This window comes from Nelusetta ayraudi, unplaced genomic scaffold (genome assembly GCF_046127955.1).
Source record: "Nelusetta ayraudi isolate G7.1 ecotype Tasmania unplaced genomic scaffold, CSIRO-AGI_Nayr_v1 ptg000048l, whole genome shotgun sequence".
Lineage (NCBI taxonomy): Eukaryota > Metazoa > Chordata > Actinopteri > Tetraodontiformes > Monacanthidae > Nelusetta > Nelusetta ayraudi.
This window is the reverse complement of record NW_027466098.1, coordinates 7,970,660-7,994,096: the sequence shown is the minus strand read 5'-3', so window position 1 is coordinate 7,994,096 and position 23,437 is coordinate 7,970,660. Positions and strand designations below refer to the sequence as shown.

General features: G+C 45.1%; 2 protein-coding genes and 1 long non-coding RNA gene across 4 annotated transcripts in view; all 3 read right to left on the bottom strand.

Moving 5' to 3' along the window:
* Nucleotides 1-326: 326 nt before the first annotated feature.
* On the bottom strand, nucleotides 327-11,953 carry scn3b (sodium channel, voltage-gated, type III, beta). 2 transcript variants are annotated; one of them, XM_076036049.1, is made up of 5 exons: nucleotides 11,247-11,953; nucleotides 8,442-8,620; nucleotides 8,134-8,362; nucleotides 3,484-3,622; nucleotides 327-1,065 (listed from the first exon to the last, which is right to left on the bottom strand). In XM_076036049.1, the coding sequence occupies exons 1-5, from the start codon at nucleotides 11,299-11,301 to the stop codon at nucleotides 1,059-1,061; spliced, it is 609 nt and encodes a 202-aa protein (XP_075892164.1). In that variant the 5' UTR covers nucleotides 11,302-11,953; the 3' UTR covers nucleotides 327-1,058. The 2 variants fall into 2 exon arrangements, 1 of the variants encoding a protein (XP_075892164.1); XR_012928188.1 differs by lacking the exon at nucleotides 327-1,065 and adding an exon at nucleotides 5,153-6,981 and having other exon boundaries at nucleotides 3,491-3,622.
* A 5,103-nt stretch (nucleotides 11,954-17,056) lies between these two features.
* On the bottom strand, nucleotides 17,057-19,135 carry LOC142894960 (uncharacterized). The gene is made up of 3 exons (XR_012928146.1): nucleotides 18,630-19,135; nucleotides 18,414-18,545; nucleotides 17,057-18,227 (listed from the first exon to the last, which is right to left on the bottom strand). It is a non-coding gene; the product is annotated as an uncharacterized LOC142894960 (long non-coding RNA).
* A 132-nt stretch (nucleotides 19,136-19,267) lies between these two features.
* The window catches only part of LOC142895201 (uncharacterized), a 36,140-nt gene continuing 31,970 nt past the window's right edge, over nucleotides 19,268-23,437 (bottom strand). Inside the window, exons 54-62 of the mRNA XM_076036058.1 lie at nucleotides 22,625-22,785; nucleotides 22,391-22,505; nucleotides 20,883-21,049; nucleotides 20,754-20,802; nucleotides 20,529-20,657; nucleotides 20,110-20,445; nucleotides 19,930-20,027; nucleotides 19,750-19,850; nucleotides 19,268-19,659 (exon numbers count right to left, since the gene is read on the bottom strand). Coding sequence (XP_075892173.1) covers nucleotides 19,563-19,659; nucleotides 19,750-19,850; nucleotides 19,930-20,027; nucleotides 20,110-20,445; nucleotides 20,529-20,657; nucleotides 20,754-20,802; nucleotides 20,883-21,049; nucleotides 22,391-22,505; nucleotides 22,625-22,785 — 1,253 coding nt within the window. The 3' untranslated portion in view covers nucleotides 19,268-19,562. The remainder of the gene's footprint in view (nucleotides 19,660-19,749; nucleotides 19,851-19,929; nucleotides 20,028-20,109; nucleotides 20,446-20,528; nucleotides 20,658-20,753; nucleotides 20,803-20,882; nucleotides 21,050-22,390; nucleotides 22,506-22,624; nucleotides 22,786-23,437) is intronic.

The following is a 23,437-nucleotide window of genomic DNA, read 5'->3' as shown; positions in this document are numbered from 1 at the left end:
CCGCTTTTCCCGCCGCACGCTCACTGTTAGACACTTGAGTGTCGCTTTGAAAGAAAAGAAAACAATAAGGGGATGGAAGTTAAAAGGGAGCCGGTTTTGAGGAGGCGACCGCTTCCATCAGCCAACCCTCCATTAATCACGCACCGGCAGCGGATGCGGCGTGGACTTCTGAAGGCAACACAGGCGCTTGAAGACACGGGCTGTGAAATCCATACCATTTAATGAGGCAGCTCACTCACACAGTGGATATATGTGCAACAGACAAGAGAAGAGCTCGGAGCGATTGACCTGCGGTATATGTTCACAGCACTTCACCACGGAGAGAGGCACAACGTTGAGTCTCGACGGCGAGGAGCACGAGCAGCCGTGAAATCTACACCCGGTGAAATTGTGTTCGCCGTCGGCGCGGCTCCTGAATTGAGAATTTATGCAAAGGAGAAAGTCGGGAAGGACCTCTCGGGCAAGTGCAGATCAACTGGAGGAGAGAGAGGGGGGGGGGGAATATCAAGTCCTCCATCTTTATGCATGACAGCTTCCTCCTTCATCTGCACATACACACAGTATAAAAGCCACATAGCAAATTTCCTGAAAAAGATATTACAAAGAATATTGGCAGGTATAAAGGAAACTGTAGTCAAAGTAAAAAAAAAAGAAAGAAAAGATGTGCATAAAAGTGGAAAGGTAGCACAGAGCATTGTATAAGAGTATAAGTGACATACTGCATCTTAACCTTAAATGCTTTGCCATTTAGGAGCCACAGCATAATTGCTAACAATTACAAACATGTATTGTTAGGTCCATTTTATTAGTAAAACTGCTTTGTGCCTCATTTATTTATTTATTTTTTTTTTCAGACAAATATTCATTTGATTTAATATATGTCGTAACAAGTACTACTTATGTTTTAGACAAAAGAAAACCAAAAACAGATTGGACACTTTCACAATTTGATTGGTTCTTCACAAGTAGCAGTCTAATAACGGTTTGTTCATAGTGCTGAAGGTAAGGGTTCGGACGTCCACATCTGTCATGTGACCCTCAAGTCCCGCCGTGATTGGTTAGTACCTGGGGGGGGGAAAAAGGAGAGCATTCAAGTCTTAGTTAACATGAAGTGATTTTCAGTTTAAATGAGCAACTTCAATGATTGTTGGCGTTGGTTGGTTTAGGTTGTACGGTTGGATGGATGGATGGATGGATGGATGGTTGGCAGGGGAGATTAACTATTTCAACAAATGAAAACTGTTTTCATTTTTGTTTCAATTGATATATAAAAACTGAAAACAGCAAACCAATTTCAGAAATTCTCGAAACTATGCAAACCAGTGTGGCCAAAGGACTGAGAGGGCGTCTAACTGTAGTGTAAACGTACAGTTCCTTTTCTGATTTGACTTTTAGTGTTGGTAAAAATGGCAAAACTAAAACAACAGACCAAAAAAATTTAAAAACCCCAATTACAGAGCAGTGTTTTATTACTTTCTCAATGTAGAATTTTTAATAGAGAGGAAAACAAATGCAGCAACTCCAGAGACAGACATTTTTGACATTATATCGCTCGGTATTCAAGGGTAAAGTCTCGCTCACATATCTTACCAACCTTGAGTTTTACATTTTATATTGGTTTCCCATTCAGAGCCCTTTACATAGAGGCAAGAGGTGCAACAGCGACAACCAAGGTTTTCACTATTAATCCAAAAGTATCACCAACATTTTCTCTCATGTGCTTTGGCAGGATTTGGTCCAACCCCCCCCTAACATTGCTGCAAACCATGTGCACCATGGGCAAACCATCTCCGGCGCCAGACTAGCACTTTTTTTTGAAAAAGAAAGAAAAAAAAAAAAAAAAAAAAAAGCCTGTTTCTTTCTGAGTGATGACCCGTTTCCTGCCGTTTCGTCTTATCGGAGGGCGACATGACTCATTTTAGCGGAGGAACTGACAAACGATAAAATGTCACCTCAGAACGCACCACCTGAGCCATGTATCCACCACGGTCGAGTGGTGATCCATGAAGGGATCAGGGCCGCGTGTTGAGTTAAGCATTGAGTGATTGAATGTGTGCAGCTCTGTAAACCTAATCAGTGCTGCAACTGTGAGAGTTAATGAAATGTGGCCACCTTAGAGCCATTATCGAACTGTGAATCAACGCACGGCGGTGGGCAGCGCAACCCACTCAGACGCCGCTTCCTGTGATTGGCCTTGCAACTTGAAAGGGCCCCCGTTTGGAACATTTGAATTTCATACCTTGCTGGCATGAAATTGGAATGTTGTTTTATTTATTAGTAGCAAAGTCAATTGAAAAAAATAGCCGTTGTGTTTTCATCTATTAATAAGCATGTTGTGATTTTTCTGGTTGATTCGTAAGGAGGCAGGCATGTTGTGCCACCATATAAGTAGACCAGAACGTGGGTTTGCTTGGGGATAACCTTTAATAGTGTTTGCAATAGGCTTATGCTTCTTACCATTAGAGGCTAATAAATCTTACCCACACAAGCTTTATGTTTGTTTGTTTTAATTTTTGACTTAATTTAGGAAAATACATTGGTACTAACAATAATATAATTCTCATGTCTAAAGCTACAGATTTCTGTATTTTAATTACCGCGCTAGCTAAATGGAAGTGTTATAGATGTAATGTCAAAGAGTGAATTTGAACTCCTAATTCCTCGCAGTTCTTTCCAGTGGGACAGAACTGCGAGGAATTAGCGCGTTAATGTAACATCTTTGACCGCAAAGCCTCTTGTGTAGCCCTTTTCAAGGCACCGTGCTCGACGCGACTGGCCTACTTCCGCGCCACTGTGCGGCAGCACAAACGCAGCATTATGTCCCAACCTGTCACGCTGTCTTACATGCCGATTACAACGCCCGCAAACGCGTAGGTGCTCGGCGCGTCGGCGCAGGGGCGCGCTATAAAATCGGGGGCTAATTGTCAGCTGCGACGCGTTAAAGTGGATCAGGACCATGTGCCGCGCGTTATCTGCGATTGTTCCGCCGCGGCTATAAATTGCCTTTTCAAAAGGCTGTCAGTTCAGATCAAGTGGCCCCGTCGACGCGGCGACAATCCGCTGGGAGCTGACGTTACAAGTGCACCCGGGGTCTTTGTCCGTGCTGACAAGGTGACGGGAAAAGTCAGTTTCTGGTGGAGCTATAAATCCTGTACCCCCCCCCCCCAAAAAAAGAAGTTGTTTAGGGAAAAAAAAGACAGCAGTCAGCAGGAGACCGAATTACTCAGGACAGGCAGTCGGAGTGAAAATAAGGATTAGAGTTGCAGGGCAGCTTACAAACTGACTACAAATCAGCCTGTGCAACACCTTTTTCTCTCTCCGCCGCCGCCGCTGAAAACTTCCCACTTGCATCTTTCAGCAGCTGCCCGCTCTGCTGAGTCACGGAGACGATAAAGTCTCCCGCTTATCTCTCTAACAGCGGGATTCAAACGTATCTGTCCGACAAATGCGCGCTGCCGGGGCCTCTGCGTCGTCGGGACTCACCCCGAATCCTGCGGCTGCTCATCCGACTTGGAGATCTTCCGGTAGCAGTAGACCATCTCCACCAGCAGCCAGCAGGTCAAGAACACAAGCAGCACATACATCATGATCTGGGAGTAGAGCGCCGTGGGGTCTCTGCTGGCTGCAGAGCACAAACAATAACAAGGGGAGCGGGAGACAATGTTTTATTCAGCAACGTGTTCCACTGTCTGAAAAGTTGTTCTTTTCTGTCCGTTGCACAAAGCAGGAGACACCTTATTCTGTCACCGGGTTTAAGAGGGTATGTTAGGATTGCCTATGCGCGTGCAACTTTAGCGACCAGCAATAAGCTTCACTTTATAATGGTGATTTTTTTTTTTTACTCTCACAGTTGAAATTTCACCAAGCTACTGCTGAGGTTGAATGATGCAAAGTCATGCTTCCAATGTTTATCCTGCAAAACAATAGAACCGATGGTAAAATGATGTATGAATGATGCCATGTACAGGACGTCATACCCACTAACAGGTTCGGGTTCAGGGAGTTAAGAGGTACTACGTGGAGTTTTTTACAAGGGAATACATCTTGTATTCCCGCTAGGTCTAGAACTTGTGGCAGCTTGATTACAAATTAAACTTCTACTCAAGGATTTGAAATTATTTTTCACCACCAATCCTGCTGCCATGCAGTAGCGCCGCCAGTGCCACAGAATGACTTGGTGAGCCAAACAGACACCAGTTTATTAAAAAAAAAAAAAAAGGAGAGAGAAAAAAACAGCGAAGACACTTATAAAAAACTCCACAATTGCACAACCTTGTGTCATGAACTCCACTCAGGGGGTCTGTGGTGTGTTCGATGAGCAAGGTCACCGTGGTTCCCTGGGCTGCATTGTCTCGGGTCAAGTTTGGACTTTTAGTTCAGAGGTTGGTCCTCCAATAGTCCCTGATAACACCACTGAAACAGGCCTCGGCAAATCAAACTCAAGTTTTCAAAGTTTGGAGTCAAACCCTGGCAATTCCATAGTGTGCCGCGTTGCCCACTGGGCCAGTGGTTTCACTTGTCAGGAGTGGTTTAATTGGCAACCGGAGGGCAACAAGTCCAATAATTAACAGCTATTCTAGTGGATGCGAGATACAGACGAACAACAAATGCAGCCGAGCCGAACCACTGTGAGCGGAGAGTGTGTACCCAATTCCAGAAAGCGTGCTGACCAGACAGCTGACAGCCCCTGCCGGTGTGATTCTGCTATGTCTGCAAATAGGGGCTGACGGTGTAACATAATCTGTCATAGGAAGGTGCAGATATGTTTGCATAGAGCTAATCCATTCCACTGTTATGGACCTCATTACAGTAACAGGATCCCCGGTCTATAATTGACTCTGCACTGACTGGCAGCTTTGTGAAATTTGATACCACTGTAGAGCGCCATATGTAAAAAAAAAAAAAATGCACAAGATGTAGCAATCCTGGAATGGCGCGTTCCCGAGGATAAATAAATAGAACAAGTCTGCATCATTCGTCTCTGATGGTTAATTTTATAACACATACACAGAGTGTTTTTTTGGGGGGTGGGAGGAGGGAAGAGAAAAAAAATTGAGTATTTTCAAATATACACGTCATTTTGTATATTCGATCTTGGTGGAGAATGACACATTCAGCAAGCCAAACATTTGAAGAGCAAAAAATACGTTACCCCTTTATATTAGAAAGCAAAGTAGCCGGTTTGCATTAACGTCTTCACTGACAACAGAAGAAAGCTTGGGTGAACAACAAAGGCAGACAAAAACAAAACAACAGTCATTTCCACTTCACATTACAGCAAAAGGAAGAGAGAGGGGAGAGTCGGCGGCAGAGGGTCACCGACGCCGAGGCGTCACTGGATGGAAACAACATGCTGGGAATATAAAATGAAAGACACGAAAATAATCTGATAAACACAGAGAAGGAAGGAAAGGTGTGTACGTGTGTGCGATACACAAAGGAGGCAGAAAGATTAAACACAGACAGGTCAACACTTTGTTGACTGGTGTCGCAGCCACAAGGGGATCGGATATTAACAGCAATCTGCGCAGCTCTTACTGCGAACAGCTCAGCCATTGGGAACATTGCACACAGAAAGCTGTGCATTCTCAGGAAGTGCCTGCAGCTGTACGGCAAATAATGGCATCTCAGGCCTGAGCAGAGTTACTGAACAACAGTCAAGGTTACGTAGAATTCTCCAATCCTGCTCGTGGAACGTCTACCCTTTGGTTTAGTCCAGTTTGAAATCTGCATCATCCAGTTGTGTCCATTACACTAATAGGGAGATTCAAACTGAAGGAACCTCCTATTAAATCAGTTCAGCCTGGGGCTAAAACATAAAATAATCATAAAAGATGCAACTTCTTGTCAAGTTCGAGATAGTTACAGAATGCCAGCACAGTTTTTTTTTTTTTTTTTTGCACAGTGCAAGCATCTAAGTTCTGGGGTTGGTTTCTCACTCTAGATAATCAGCGTATTACCTTTACTGCGATGATGATCGGAGTTTCCGAATGCATGAAAACAGCTTGATCTGATTGGAAACCGGCAAAATTGGAAATTGGAAATTGGAAATCGGATAACGAGACCCAGATTATTCGATCAGCCTTCAATCTCTCCTGCCATGCATACAGAGATACCCAGTATGAACCGGACGATATGCTCTGCGCATGCTCAAGCTCTGCTCCTACGTTACAGAAGCGAGACGACTCGATAGGAGCGCCGGTGTCCTGCCCATCTCCATGGCGCCTTTGAGAACCAGCAGCACATACTTTCAGACTGTGCAATGGCGATTTAATCAAAAGAGGCACGAAAAAAATACAGAATGATGCCATATCGTAATACCCAGTTGAAATCAGAGGACAGCTGCACAGTTCTCTGTTCCGACCCTTCATCGCGCAACTGCAGCAATCTGATTATGCTGCACAAACGCAGTTGTTACCCTGTGAAATCAGTCTAAACATATCGTGCATTTTGTGAGCTCTTCGATGGCAATTCCACCTCAAACATTAAGAGATAACATCACTCAAGCATTCACCGGACCAATCTCTCTCTATGGAGGTAAAGCACTTGTTTCTAGTCCGCAATGCCAACCCCCCAACAGCTGACCTCTAACAGGTTTGCTTAAAACATCAGACACAGTCCGGATTCACTTGCCTTTTTGTTTGTGCAAGACACACATTGGATACCATGTTTTATGGACAACTCTCCTGTTTAATTGGATGATAAAATAAGATGGTTACAGTGCCAAAAGAGCAGCTCGGCGGAACTGGGCAGCAGAAACTTTCAAAGCCAAAGGAGTCAATTCAACCGTTTCCAGTGGGACATTTATAGGACTGCTTCAGCAGTAACCTGACTTAAATGAACTCCTGGAAAAACAGACACAGCAATCCCCCGAATCCCTTTTCTGCCTTGAATGCAACCCATTACTTTCTAAAAGTAATGAAATCTGGGAATGCCAAACTTCTTCGGTTCCCAGTAGCCCACAGGAAAACTCTGCAGTGTCTGCAAGAAGAACGCAACAGTTTAGCATTAAACACTCCGTGCGAGTAGGCAGTGAGGTGCTTCAGGAGACTGATTTCATACCCTGTTGTGCTCTTAAGTGCATCACCTCAAAATTGTAAAGTAACACATGCACAGGTCTGAGCAGTGCAGCGAGTGAAAGCTATAGGAACAAAACAAAAAGCAGGAGTTGAGGACTTTGGAGAAGAGGTCCCAATGTATGCACTGCCTATTTAAACCTCACAAAGGCCTTCTTCAGACTGCCAGCCAAAATCTGATTTTTAGCCCATCCAGATTGAAACCAGATGGCTCTTTTGTAGTCAGAACAGTCAGACACAAACCCCATGAAATCTGATTTTTGCAAAATGGATTGAAACCACTTTTGGGAGGTAGCTTCAAATGGCATTCGGACAGATGCGTCTCAGTGTGAGCAGCTCCAAACACACCGATGGGTTTTGACTGTCCGTGACGTCACTCTACGCGACATAAGAGCCAATGCGCCAGACCAGAGGGCGCCATTGGAGGTGCGGAGCTGTAACGTAATGGAGCAGACAGAAGAAGTATAAAGCAGCAGTCCCTGGACAGAGGAGGAAACTCATTGGCTCGTCAGTGTGTGGGTGAGGTAGCTCCATTCAAGCCAAGCTCCAGGCCATGTATCGGCGGAGAGAGAAAAAGGTGTTGCACAGGCTGATTTGTAGTCAGTTTGTAAGCTGCCCTGCAACTCTAATCCTTATTTTCACTCCGACTGCCTGTCCTGAGTAATGAAGTGCCCCTGTCGCAATTATATGACGTCACACACTTCACGCACTGGACGATGCCTCCGCTCCGACGTTGTTGCTACAGCAACCTGTCAGTGATTAGTTATTAATGTGGCCCAGTCTGAACAGAGCCTGATCCCATTTGGACACTTGCTAAAAACAATGTGGACAGTCAGACCTAAAAATCGGACTTGAGAAGGAATCTGATTTGAATCAGATTTGCCCAGGAGTCTGAACGCAGCCAAAGACAACAAAACTAATGCCTGCTCCTACAAACCTGTTTTTTTAAATCATCCAAATGAGGTAATTTTCACCATCTTAAAATCCACTTCACACTAGCCGCGAACAGACAATGAAGACAAATGTAATTAACAAAATGTAAAGCCGTTAGCCGCACCTTTCTCCTTCACAAACAGCCTGATGTCCTTGGTCATGGAGACTGAGGGCTTGAAGTAGTCAAACTCAAACTGGCGGACCACGTGGCACTCGTACACGCCGCTGTCGTTGTACGTGACATTGAGAATTCGGATGGAGATGTCTTGCAAATCTTGGCTGCCATTCCAGCAGAGGCGGCCTTTGAAAGGGCCGTCCAAGTCGGACGGGCGGTCGTCCTCAAACTTGTAAATCTAGGAGGAGAAAACAAATGTCAATTCACGAATTGTCGGCTTGCACCATTTCATATTGGACAACATAGCTGGAGCCTACATGAGTCCGATTTGGAGGAACGCCTTTTTCTTTGGTCGGCATGTAGTACCAATCCACACGTGTCTTTGATTTGATTTCCTCCCGTCTTAGGCAGGCGATGCAGGTCAGCTTCATGGATGCCCCCATCACAGCTTCGGTATCCGATGGGACGTCGACACATACTGGCCGGCACATTTGAACTGAAGGGACACGGAAGGTTGTGCATATTTATTTCACCAGTAAGCCAGGCGGAAGCAGGATTCAAACGTTGAAATGTCCAAATCCCCCGTCCCTTGTCAGAAGACATTTTCTTTTCTGTCCTTGATGTTACTTTATTTGGCCTGTACACGCTTCAATGTGCAGGAGCACCTAAGGACCAATGACTGTGCAGAGAAGTAGCGGAGATTTGTGCCACCCTGCTTGAGCAAAGAATGGTTTTATAATATCATTCTGAAATCAATTCTGCGTGCAGCGCCTTGAGTGAAACTGCAAATAGACTTTTAGTGCAGGAGGAGGCGAAGAAGGGAACTGTGATTTGGGATATTACACTGCAGGCATATAGTCCTATTAGATTTCCTCGATTCTTTTTTGAATTGCAAGAAAATGCTGACGAGATGGAACGATCTTAAATGCATCGGAAGAAAGGACAGTCGGACTACATAAAACTTTGAATAGGCCCCTTAGGATCAGTGGCATAACTTAATAAAACCTTTTTTTCCCCTTAAAATGCAACAAGTCATATGGTTGGTTTAAAGGTTGTTTGTTTGTTTTTTGTTAAAGAGACCATTTGTAAGCACTTTATAATAACACACCTTTAGCTGTTCTATATGTATTTTTCATTTGATTCATAAGCGCATCTATTATGTGCTTCTCAAATACTGCATTCGAGCTGGCCTGCCCTCACCCCTTATCCCCCATTTATCAAGCAAGAATACACAATTAATAAACACATAATAGATGTGCTTACATCGAGTAACAACTGAGTATCTGTATTGCTAAATAAAAAGAACAATGCTTCACAAATGATTTCTAAAATGTTTACTTTGACACTTTGCTAGCTCCTAAAAGTGTTACATTATTTTAAAGTGCTACCGTGTTAATTTTAAGAACATCTGTGGTTTCTTCTTTCAGACATTACTGCTGACAAGTCAAGAAAACAACAACTTGTTCTGAACAGCTTTTTGAACTGTAAAAAAAACAAGCTGGAGTGAACATACATGCACTGCTTAAAAATCCCTCTAAGCTCTAAAAGTGAAAGGTTGTCGGCAACAATGGCTTTCTTCATGTATCTTCAGTGCGGTGACACAGCAGTGACCCTGTTCCAATGCTGAGCTAGAGCTGATCTTAGGAAGCGTGACAGGGTTGCATTAGTATTCAATGCCTTAAATGCCACAAGTCTCAATTAATTCTTTAGCCCATTCATTCACATTGATAGGCTACGAAACTAGGCATTTATTGAATGACACACATAGATAACACTAAACATTAAAGGCCCACTGTGTAAAATTGAACATGATGAGACATTAAAAGTCACTAAAATGAATGAACTCCTGAATTCGTGTAGAATTGGTATGATTTATTTTTAAATAGAGGGAGATTCCATTGGCAAGGAGGCAACACATCCACATAACCCAGAAAGTGTGTCTGCTCATGTTAGAGTCAGTATGTCTGCAAGGTGCTTTATTTCCATTAGTAGCTGCTAAATCTTATGAACTAATCATTTAAATGATGACCACAAAAACATTCACAAATATCTATTTGCAAGCTTCTAATTTTAACATTTTTTTTTTTTTTTTTTTTCAAACCTCTTGTGTGAAACGTCTCTACTACATTTCTAGCCGCCATCTGCACCACTGCTGTGTTGGGCACATGGCATCTGGCCTGGAATGAACCACATATAAGCTGTTGGTCCATGTATCATTCATGTTAATAAAAACATCATTTCTAACCCAGAGTAGTCACAATTTGTGAAAGCACGATTTGATTTTCTTTCAAAATAAAACAATTGGGTTTTATTATGTTTACGTTTATGTTTGTTTTGTTTGTTTACTGTTTTAAATTAGTGTGACCACATGTTTGCTTTGACATTGTGGGAAGCAACATTTGAAAAAAAGAAAAAGAAAATAAAACCGTGTTGTTTAATCACACAGCTCCCTGAACACCACTAAGAGCTGAGTCACAGCACTGTGAGCAAATTCAAGATCTTCTAGGCCAGTGAGCACTAATAATGGCCTCTGCCCATTAGAATTATGTACTGGAGGGAGAAACAGTCTCGACGTCCAGAGTGTGGAGCGTGCGTAGCGGGGGAAAAAAAATGCACATAGTCATGGCCAAATGGGGCGGAGCGAAAGCAATCGTTGGCAAACAAAACGTAGCGCGATGGCGGAGCCCAGTGATAACAAGGGGGGTAAATAGTGGCGGGGGTTACAAACCACAGCCAAGGGAAGCTCTTGTCCTAATCTCAGCGCGCCAGCCATGCGGATGTCTATACGGGAGAGGGTCTCTGTTAGCTCCAGTCTGCTTATATAACCAAAGCCCCCCCTCTCCCCTGAAGGCAGACAGTGACAACATTGATTCCATCACACTCGTGATAAGAGGGGCAGAGAAATGGGAATACAGACTGGGCGAAGGGAAGGAGGGAGAGGGAGAGGTGGGGGGAGGTTGTGTGTTTATCACTATGCACATTGATTTATCCGGATGTAATGTTGACGAGCGCGTGAGGTGCTGGGATTGTGTTCGTCGTGGCAGTTGAAACCTAAGTAAAAAGCCGGGCCCCACAAACAAGAGGCCCCTGCACACGGAGAAACATTCACATCTCGCACTTACCAACAGACAGCAACAGCAACAAAGTTCGCAGCAGAGCTCCGGTTGCAGTTACCATATTAGGCCACTATTTTTGGGCTCGTCTCGAGTGGAGGCCAAGACGGCAGGAGTTTTCAGCACCGCGGACAGCGCCTCTCCGCGCCGAGGAACTTGAGTCCAAAAAAATCCTCCCCTCCCCCCCAAAAAAAAACCGCAACTCCGGGCTTCGGAAGTAACTTGCGGCGCCAACAACGAGGCTCATTTACGGGCTCAGATCCGTCGGCGCGCCTCCCCCCGACTCGCCTTTCATCACTCCGTCCCACTCCGTCGCATCCTCTTGGAAGCAAGTCCGCCGCGCTTTAGTCCGACTGTCGGACGCGAGGGGAACCTGTGGAGTCTCGGGGTAGCTGATTTGCTCTCCTCGCTCGCGGATGTGAGCAAGCGCCGCGGCTCTTCTCTCACCTCAGCCCTCAATGAGTGACACGGTCGCCCCCGCCGCCGCCGCCGCCGTGGAGTCCCGTTTTCACCATTAAAAAAAAAAGAAAAGATAAGCGCCGACGCTTTCCCAGTCGCGGATCACTGCCTTATTTTCCCAGCAGTCACTTAGCGCCGGCAGAGCGGAGCCCTCGACACGCATGCGTGAGTCACTCCCTCCGCGCGGCACGGAAAAGACGGAGCTGCTCGTCTCGCCTGATCTCCCCCGTTCCCGCTGATGCAAAACTGATTTTTAAAGAACACTCGCAGGGAATTGACGCAAACCTGATGTGCACCACGTGCGGCATATCCAGCCACCTGCTATATGTTAATTCGACACGCATCATCAAGCAATGTTATTGGTATTACTCCGTAAAAGTAATGCAACTACAAACTACTGATTGCTCCTTAATAAAGTAATATAATTACTGCTTTCATAAGTAAACAATTACTAATTACTTTAGTTAATAAAAAGATAAAGTAACAGTTGCTCAGTGCTTTCGAATGAACTTTATTAACGTGCAAATTCTGCAATTCCGAATATTGCCTCTGTCCTCTTAACACGAATGAATGTTTGCTCTCTGAACACAAACTGCACATTTCACAGAACAAAGTCATGTACAGCACTGGCGTCTTTTGCACAGCCCATATTGTGAAAATAATTAGAAGATTTTGGAAAAGTAACAAAATCGTTACTTGACATAGTAATTATGATATGATTGCCAGTTTTGCCACAGTAATCTAATTACGTCACTCAAAAAGTAGTTGGCGAGATTACTCGCCAACACTGACCATCAGTTACATTGCTCATATTTCCCACGTTTGAAAGGAATGCAGGGATCACATTTAGAGTGTTTCATTGTCATTGTTCATTGTTCATTGTTGATGAAAGTGGAAGTAAAGAAGACCCACGTGGGCACTGGCAACAAACACGCACCACTCGATCAAGATCCCTCAACTCACTGGTCAATGACTGCACATTTTAAAATGGCATGCATGCAAAGATACGTGCATACTACATACCCTTGTGTTAAAAAGGTAAACGTTGAAGTGTCCTTCCAATCCTACATTGTCTTGCGATTCTTTATTTTATTGATTTTTGAGTTTCTGAACAAACTCTGTAGTTTCCACTACGTTTTTGGAATCCTTATCTGAGACAAGATCAGCCAATAGAATCTGTGCAGATGTTTACTAAAGCAGTGTTTCCTGTCAAATAAACAAGTGAATTAAAAGAAAAAAACAACAACCAATAAATCCATCATGTTTACCAGTTGCACAGGGCGGGATCAGTACTTTGGAGTCTCATATATGCCAAGGTACACGGGTGCACCTGGTCTCTCAGCTGACATGTGATCGATGCCTTTGCTATAGTACAGCCATGATGATCCAGCGCTGCGTGCACGCAGGACTCAGTCCACTAATCTAACGATCTGCCCTCCGCTGACCTTTTCCCTGCTCCTCTGTTTATATTTAGGCACAAACCTATCAATGCAGCATCACCACACCACGGCAACGGTTGGCTTCTCTTTTGTTTATCCCCTAACCTTTTAATGATAAACAAGACTGGAAATAAAATGCCTTTAATACTTTTTCTTTATTTTTTTTTCTTTATTTTTTTTTACTAATGGAGTCACAGTGATCGGCTGGATTGAAAACCTATTTTTTTTATTCATCACGCCGACATGACCTGAATAAGATAGAGAGGATTGGAGAGACTGCTGAACGGTGTAATTATATCACATGGTTTGGTTCGCTCTCTCTCTCTCTCTCTTATATACACTGAAAGCTACAGCAGAGCCATTTCCTCTAAAAGGAAAACAATGGGATGAAAGTGCAACATAACAAAATTGTTTTCCTATGAAACATTGATTATTTTTTATTTGTCGTGCATTCAATATAATTACGAGGGGACATTTCTTATGACTAAAATGTAATATTTTCATTAGATTTGCACTAGTTTATGAATTTTATATAAAACAACTTAACCACGAGTACTGTTGAGTACCACCATTGTATAGCTGAGTAAAATAATGTATAGCCAGTTCTTGACGTATCCAAGTGCATTTTTTTTTTAACATAAGTTCCATTGTCAAGATATGAGCAGTGCTCAGAGTTTAATACGTTGCCTGCCAACTCAGTCAAAGAAGAAAACGAATTTGAGATAAGTGTGTGACGTGACATCGGCAGACCTCAGAGGGAAACAATAATCTCCCTTTGACATCAAAGCACTTAATCTTGAAGCTGCTATATCTGGGGTAACAAGGGGATTAGGTCCAAGGAAGAAAGGAAACAAGGGTATTTTTCTTCCAAAATGACATATATATATAAAAAAAATAAGAAAAAAAAGCTGACATGTAAAAAATGAGCATCAGTGTATCCGCAGATGCATCAGAATCAAATATTAAGATTAAGATTTCCTTTTCTTAGTCCCACAGTGGGGAAATTTCCAATATTGACTCCACAAGGTCCTTAGCATTGACGCCTGGTGGATGGTGTAGATTCTTTCACGTGTTGGAGGGAGAAAGCAGAAAGGTAAGTGCACCCTTGTGTTGCTGTCAGCGTCCACGGCAGGCTGGCGCTCTGGAGGAGCTGACTAAATATGGCTGGCCTGGTTCAACCACATCCTGCAGATAATGAAACCATAGCAACAGTGATGCAGCGCCATGGCGACACAGCCCACACACGCACACACTCATTAGGACAACAGGAAGCCGTCGGGCTTGCGCTGTCTCCCTCTTTTATTTATTCATTTATTTATTTGCCGGGAACGGGCATAGGAAGTGCAAGTCAGGCAACGCGTGCTAGTTTGGCCGTTGTTGAAGCGTTGCACTCCACTCACATCTTCACCACGACGCGGGGGGGGATCAAACGCAAGTGGAAACTCAAAAAGTACAGGGACAGTTTCAACTCCAAGCCAGCGGAGGAAACATTTTCAGCCGGAATTTGATCTGGAAAAAATGAATAAGCTCGTGTGCTTGCTCTGCTGCAAATGGCTCAAAGGGCCGGGCTTTGTTTTGCGTGCGCGCGCGCTCTCCATATATACGTGAGTGTGCGGTTTCCTCAAGAGCCCCCCCCCCCCCCCCCCGCTCCCCCCCGCTGCGAACAGATTTCTAGGGATTTGGAAGGATTTCAAGATTATAACATAATTACAGCGCGCAGCCATGGATGACACATGTTGGAAAGTGAAATGTAAAGCTGATGCGGAGGCCTGGCGCGGGGGGGAAACCTCTTTAATGCTGGAATTTAGACGGCGCATTCACTAATCTGCCGTACATACGCTTCAATGAGCCATCTGTGTACGTGTTTTTTCTACTCTGTGCGTTCAGAATGTGCAGCAGCACAGAGGCATTAATATGAGAATAAAAAAAAATGCAATGATTTTTAGAAGTGAACTTTTCATACGTGTATTATTTAGAAGAACTGAATCTAAAATACACACGTACGTTTTGGTAAAATATAGTTGCTGAGGATGAACAACTGATTTTACACTGTAATTCTTACTTTACTAATTCATTTGTTTTCCATAAAACAGGATGAAACCATGTCGTACCACCATGTCCTCCAGAATGTGGAGCAATGAAAAATGTATGATTCTGGCCTTGCATCACAGTGGATGTAGGACATCACAGAACGAGACTCACCAAAGTTGACATTATCCTTTAATTCAACATGAGATGCTTTATTTTCCAAACTGCTCCTTTAATCCACGTAATTGCACTTGAAACACAGCGAAAAGCCTTGGGGATGTTTTGTTTGTGAGAGCAGGTGCATTTATTTAATTATGTAGATGTGATTTTTACATAACTGTGGCTTTACAAAAAAAAAAAAAAGGGAAAAAAAAGCCCCATCTCACGTCAGAAAAAAACTGGGGCAAACCGAACAACAGTGAAGAACTATGGAGAGTCTCTGACACACGGGCTGCAGGTCCAGAGCGTCTCAGCATGGGGCCATTTGATGCATTATCCCACTGCGTGCCATAAGACGGAGGCTGAACCAGTGTCATCCCGCTGCTAATTTAATTGATAAGGCCCACAGTCCCGGGAAGTGGCTGCGCTGCGCCCTTGTACCAAGACGAGCTCACAGCTCACAGCTCCAGGACGACGTCGCATTCCGACCCGCAGGACCTGGCACGGGCTTATCAAGCTAACACTGATAGCCAGTGAAGACTTGTTCCATGCGACCTTGTGATTTTGGCTGCCGTCCTCTCTGTAGGAATACTCACTTTCTATAATAAGACCGCGTGCGTCAGAAAACCCATGGGTGGAGGAGAAGACGGGCGGTCGGGCAGCATGGACGTCATGCAGCAGGAAGTAAAGAAAGCAAAGTGCAGGAGTGCTGGTGGAGGAAGTGCACGCCAGTTTCGCGCATCTGCATATGTGTAAAGAGGAAAGCATGGGGGCGGGGGGGGGGGCGGCGGCAGCATGAAATATTCATGTAGACACTCTGGTCATCACCTTTGTGCAACGTCGCGAGCAGGGACACAACACGAGGCCACTTGTCTTATCTTTTGTTCGCCCAGCTGAAGTTTATCGTCTCAATTAGAATATGGTAATGAACAGCCTGGCGGAAAAGAGCGTTGGGCGGTCGCGACCGACTGGGAAACTCTAAGGAGCAGCATGGCGCTCGGTGTCACGCCGCCCGCGTGCAGCCAGAGATGATTTCAAAAAGATCCATCAGGGAATCGTTTGAGAGATTTAGGAGAACGTCACTCAAACAGGAAGAAAACGTTTGTTCATATGAGTCCCGTCTTCACTTCCGTCATTTGGTGGCGTTTGGAATTTTGCCCCCAATGTGTCACATTGGATGTAAAAATGTAAAAATGCCTGAAAAATTCCTTTTTTTCCCCCCCACCCTGTAGCTTTCTCTCTCCCCGTGTGAAAAGAGACATTTTCCAGCCAAGTAGGAAGAGGCAACATCCACGGCAATGATTCTGCTGTACGACTCACATTAGTTTTTGTCATTGTTTGCAGGAAACAACCACATTCAAAAGGTATTCATGGTCTGCAGCATGAACAGAAAGACTGGGCCCCGCGGCGCTCAATGAGCTAAACAACCGGAACAGAGAAAAAAAAATAAATAAATAAAAAAACACACACACCGCCTCGGCTCATGCATTTTGCATAATGTCCTGTTTTGCCCAGTCTCGTGTGGCTACCGTCGCTTTTTCGCACGAGTGATAAGTGCTGCCTCGCTAAAACGAACCCAAGCGAAAACACTGCATTCCAGGAAATGTGTCGCCTGCGACAGAGGCCACCAACCTTTTTTGCACCACGGCCCGTTTTAATGTGAGACGATGCTTTCATGGACCGGCATGAAAACTGGTATTTTCTGAATATAATAACGAACATGAATCCACTGCGTACACGTTTGGAACTTTATTAGCATGGCAACAACAACATAACATGAGCAACATAGGCTTCTTTCTTCTGTCTTTCTCAATACTCCAAAGGCTGCTGGTCTCCGAGTGGCCAAGCAGTTTTGAAGGCTCCGTCGCCTCATTAGAGAGCCGGTCGCCGCACGTTAAGCAGAGTGGACTTGTTGCATCGGAATCTTCTGTTGAGGTAAAGTCAGTGGTGGGACTCCTGGTATTGTTTGTTAAATGTTGCTTTCTTGTTCTTGGAAGTCGTGGGCTCTTTCCAAAGACGCTTGTTTTCACTGATGTTGCTAGCTAGCTTGCATGCTAGCTTGCTGGCTTGTGGGTTTGACCTCGCGGTAACGTATCACGTGACCGAGACAAGCGCCTTGACATGCATTAAGAGTTGAGCCATAGACGGAATCCAGTCATTTTTCAAAATAAAATTGCTCAGACTCGGATAATACATGAAACTGACTTAATTTAACAGAAGTTAATTATTATTCCTTTTACTTTTCCTTTGGACCAAATGGCCCACGGACCGGGGGTTAGGGACCGCTGGCTGACTACATGTGAGCCAGCTTCTCTTTGGTGGGAATTTGCAGCCGTTGCGGTGAGAACACGGCTATAGCAAAGCTCGGAAGGAGTACAGAGACAATACTGAGACAATCGGCACAATTCACTTTTTTCATCTTATTGATAAGTTGGTGATTCGCAGCCTCCTACATGGCATCAGTGTCTGTATGCCCACTTGTATTTTCTATCGGGATCAGACTGTTTCCCTCCTGCTGCCCCGACACAACGAGCTTCATGTCGCTCTCTGTCCTCTGGACGCCTGACGAGTCGGGGCCGTCGCCCTCTCGCTCGGAAATGTGACTCTCCGGATCACGGTTGCCCAAACTCGCTCCCGTTGCAGATTTCTGGCTGCGGCTCCGGCTGTCTGGAATGCCGTCCGGCCCCTGGCCGCCACCGGGACGGCAGCCATCTGGGCTGGCGGCGCGTGCGCGCGCGCGGCCCCTCATTCCGCCTTTCGACTGGCTGTCGCGCCGCTGGCACCCTCTGATCTGCCCTAATGTGATTCCCAGCTCGTTGAGGCGCTGTGATACGCGGCGCCGCCTCGCTTCCAGCAGGATTGTTCCATTACGACTCGGGCCTGGCACGCTCTCCGCTGTGGCCTGCTGCAGGAATGATGGATGGCAGAGGGCACGGCGTGGCTCATCAGGAGGTAAAAATAAGCCCAGGCAATTTATGGTCTCGGGGGCAACAATGGAAATTAAGCGACACTGGCTTCTGAAGCCGCGACCTAAGTAACACAAAAACTAATTGTTTGGACTGATTATAGATGCAGTGTTTGAGCTAATTACCGCCGAGCGGTTGCCAACACTGCCGCCTCCCTCCCCGGGCTGAGGGCTCATCCTGGTTCTATTCTGCAGCTCCACACTCAGCCGCAGGAAAGACTCGTTCAAGCGGTCCATTTCTTCCTCCACAAAGGACGCCTGCAATAAAGGGACGGCGCAACGTTTGGAGAAGGGAGGCTATTTTTAAATGAAAGCAGCTGACGGGCTTCAGTAAAGCAGTACCTGCACGGGCGCTCCTTTGGGTGGCGAGCCTGCAACGATCAAAGAGAATATCCAATCTTTACACGCAATGGAAACGTTTTGTGTTGGCGACGGCGAGAGAGAAAAAAAAAAAAGGATTGTGTGTATAGAGAGGAGTGTTAGAGTGAAAATGCAAGAGCTTTATCGCTCGCCAGGATGCACCAGAACACCGTCATTAGTGTCATCATCCCACAATGGACTGCCCGGCTGGAACAAAAGGGTCCCAAAAGATCTAATGGGGCCTACAGCTGGTGGCTGTGGAGAAACGGCAAAGTGTCTGACCTCGCGCTCTTTTGCGTGGCAATTAAATGCGAAGTGGGGGCATAAAAAGAGTTTATTTGAAATCTGCCAGTGCTGCTGGCATTAAGTGGGACTTACAGAGAAACGGCTGAATGGTTTTTATGTCTTTAGCAAAGGCAGGACAATAAATGCTGCGTGAGATATTAACAAAGTCCTTGTTTTAAAGGACCAGTGTGTATATTTTCAATTGGATCTATTCACGTGAAATGCAAAAAAAAAACAACAAAAAAAAGAACAACAACATGTATTTATGGGAAGCTGAAGTCCACAGCTTTGCTGTTTCAAAGTTGCTGATAATAATCGTTAAAGTTGACTTTGTGTAGGCCGATCTTCTAAAGAGGTGGACATGGTGAGCCACCATGTCGCTACAGCAGCCCAGCATGCTGCCATTGTGGAATTGTCTTGTGATTTTAGCCAAAAGATCACAGCTGCTATAAGAAAGGTGTGAGACCAAGTGAGACGGCGGGAAACTGGGATTAACGTCAAAGGTGTTGGCAATGTGCTCTCTCGCCAGTAGATGCCACTAAATCTTTCATGAATTTGTCAACGCGGGCCTGTCACTGCTGTTATTTTACAGCTGAATTACCTTATAAATACTGTACATGCTGTGTGGCCTCATGGCACCTTACCAAAGACAAACGAGTCCTCGGGAGAATTCCGTTTGACGTCATCCACGAGTTGCTCCAGCTTGAAAAAACTGTATCCCTCAAGCCTAAAGTGTGGAAGGGAAGTCCATGGGGTGTTTATTACCTACATTCTGCATGTAAAGGGTGAAACTTCAATCTCACGTGGTCTCACCAACCTGCTCGCTAACAGCTGATCCGTGAACTGCGCTTCGGTGGGAACTCTGCCGCTGAGGAATTCCTCAGCCAGCGTTCCGAGCCGCCCTTCTGACCCGCCAGCCTGTGAAAGGGGGGCCGTGATAATTAATCTGCCCATACATTACTCATGCAGGTACGTTGGGCGGAGAGCGCTCGCGCACCTCTTCTTTGCTCCAGCGGAAGGAGAGCTTGAAGAGCTGAAGGCCGACCACTGATACGGCTTCATGGAGAGCATGCGCATAACCCTGAGGTTTAGATCCTGCATTAAAAGTGAAAAATTCAATAAAAAAAGATAAAAGAATAGACATTATTTCATTTAGAAAATTCTAGCACCTGATTACCTGACGCGACGTGGGCCATGGATAGCACAATGGTTGCGATGAAACTGCCGACATGTTGCAGCTCGGTCTCTGGCAGATAGAGGATTTGATTGGCGCCGTCAAAATAAAAGTCCCTCGGGCACGGTGCCAGCTGGGCCTCGTCAGACGGCTTGGAGGAAACGGGGATGGAGCGGGCCGGCAGCAGGACCGCAGAGGGGAAGCGAGGACAGTCCGCGAGCAGCCGCATCACCTGGCAGCCCAGCAGGAAAACCGCCGAGTGTTGGGATGAGAGGCTGTCCAACGGAGTTGGGACAAGAACTCCACCGCTTCCTTCTTGGATCGAATCCGCCCATCCATCTAAATCTAAAAAATTTTAAACTTTTTAATGAAATTGACGTTTGATTGATTGATTGAAGATTTTTTACAACGCGCTTCTGTACCTTGGTGGGGTTGCTGATAGGACTCGGCTACGTCCAGGTCTTGCAAACTCTGCTTAATCTCCTGCAGGGTTTTGAATAGAGGAGATACGGTGACCAGCTTGGGCAAGTCGTGGTCACTTAGAGAGGGATCTGCAAGGCCAAGATAAACAGCGAAAGATAGAATCATCGGGGGGTGTTTATGTAAATGTTGTCTCGAACACAATAAGCGGCAGATCAGTCCTTTACCCAGACCTCCAGGAACTTCTTCTGCTTTGGTGATGTTCCCAGAAGAGAACTGCAGGGGGAAAAAAATCAAAGGTTGTAATATTATCTCTTTAAGAAGGCAGTGCCGTTGAATAGATGCTTCAGTCTTACCCGCGTGAAGCACATGTTGGCGTCGGCTGCTGGCGAAGATCCAGCTGGTTGATCACAATCTCTGGTGTTTGGAGGGAGGGTGGCATGCAAATCCTGGCTTTTCTGTCTGCACAGTAGAGCCTCCACTGACCTGAGAACGGCTCCCAGAAGTTCAATGAAAGCCTCAGCTATGGAGGGGAAAATGTATGGAAATATAGTTTAAAAAATGAATACATGTAATAAACATGTAATAAATGTTAGTTTAGTTCAGTTAAATTCCAAAGATTTTTTTCTAATTTTCTCAGGTTGACCCTTTTGGTAATTTTGCCAGTCAAACAAATTTCAATTTCAATTTCAATTCTATTTACAAAGCACATTTTAAAACAACAAAGTTGACCAAAGTGCTGTACAGAGATTAAAACCAAAAGAAACATTAAAGCAAGTTAAAAAAAAATAAATCTACAAATTTCTGTAGATTCTGCGGATTTTGTAACTGATCAATCACATTGTGCTCGTGGAACCACGAGGTGGGGTGAGGGCTGCACAATAAGCTTAGCAGATCTGTCGGTAGTTTGATCCAAGTGTCAAACAAGACGTAAATCAATGCCCATTCTCTTCGGAGCCCACCACATCCAACTGAGATGAAGTCCTGTGTTGGAGCCAGAAGTCGATCCCATCCATCATCTCATCTGGTCTGTGAAGTAAATAGTGCCGCTGGGAAGATTTGCATGTGGAATTATCCCAAACTGCTAAAAAACTGCCCTTGGGCTGCTTACCCACGGCTCCCATCCCGCATCAGCTTAAGATAATAGTCAAATGGATGTGTGGCTTTCACCTCTCCGATCTTTACATTGGCTTCCTGAATCGATTGTAGAGTACTGCTCTTGGATTGTGAGGTAGTGATTGGTGGGAAGGCAAAAATAGGCCTGGCCTGCTGCTGCAGCTGCTGCGCAATGAAGCATGAAGAAGCCTCAGGCCAGCGGGATCCAGTTTCCATCCTCAGTGTGAGAATCAGACACTCAGCCGAGGCAGCAATCAGCCATATAATATCCACATATATAATATATCCACATAACTAAAACAACCCTTTAATTTGTATTCAATTTTCATTAACTTTATATTCTACTTCTGACCTTTTGGACTTTCTCTTCTCTTTTCTCATACACTTTCCTACTTTGCTGGCATCTTTGCTTCCCCGAAAAGCAATTAGGATCTGACTTATTACTTATTCCAACTGAAACAAGCCTTGCTTTTATCGCCGTGTCGTAAAAATGTTGTGCTAAAAGCACCTTGCATGGAATTGGCTCTCTGGAAGTGAGAAGCGACTGGGACCTTCTCTGAGCTCATCTCCTGGCTGGAGCTTTATGTTTTTTTGATGAAGAGGGAGTGAGGCAGGCAGCACTCCAAAAAGGACACGCTGGTTCATTAGTCACGGTGATTAATTACCTTTGTTTTGAAGAGGAATTTACTACGACAGAAAATTGGCCGGGAGAGGTTGTTCATTCGCGCTCATTATCATGTGGTTTTACCCTGAGCGTCTGTCTCCTCTGCGCGGCTGTAGGGCGGCGTTCCCCTGACGGAGTTCTGCACAAGCAGCTCTTTCAGAAGACTCAGCTTTGCACTGTCCATATTTTCAAAGACCTCCTGCTCAAAATAAAGAATAAAAGCATAAAAAGAAGAATGTTCTTTGTGGACTTGAGCTTAATCTTGCACTTATTGAGGTCATTCTTCCCTGACATTGGTGTCACTTTCAAAAAACTCACCTTGAGCGATTCAGCCTGCTGGCAAATGCTCCTGTAAAACTCCTGCGTGTCTTTGCGGTGTCGCGCGAGCTGAGAGGCGACGTGCAGGTTCTGATCCTCCAGCTTGTCAAAAAGCGTCTTCACATTGAACTCCTCCAAGTCTGAGTACCTTGAAACGCTTCCTAAAAGGATGTAGGCAATGGAAATCATCGCAGGTTGGGTTTGGGGGTTTGGACATTCTGTTGGGGGAGGATTCATAATAATTCATTCACCGAAGCCTTTTGAGCATCCGGGAGGTTAAATGGAGGTGACGATGAGTAATTGAAGCATACAGCGGCGGCGACCTGGAGATAGCAGCCAGTGCTAATGGGAGTGGGTGATGTTGGCTACTATTTTGCTTATCATAAATCTGGGAAGGCCAGGCTATTAACTGCTACCTGGTCAGGCTTGATGACTCCATAATGGCTCCACCACGAGGCATTCAGTTGCCCTATGAGGCTGCATGAATAATTCAATAAGCACTAACCGATAAACACTAAGGTCTGCCTCGTAGTAATTTTGAAGACTATTATGGAAAAGGAAAAAAAAATCAATTACAAACTTCTGAAAGAAAGCTTTTTAAAGTGGAGCGGGGGGGAAAAAAGAATGATTTCATTTATTGAATTTAACCAAGGCCCGCTGGCACAAAGCTGCGGAAGGTAAAACACTCAAGGCTGCGCTAAGTAGGCCTTAATAGATCCAATATGCTTTGTATTTTGAGCTGCGGGCTCAGAGTCAGCAGGCTTCAACTTTTGACCTTCAATGCCGCCGTTGAAATAAACGCTAATTACTTAA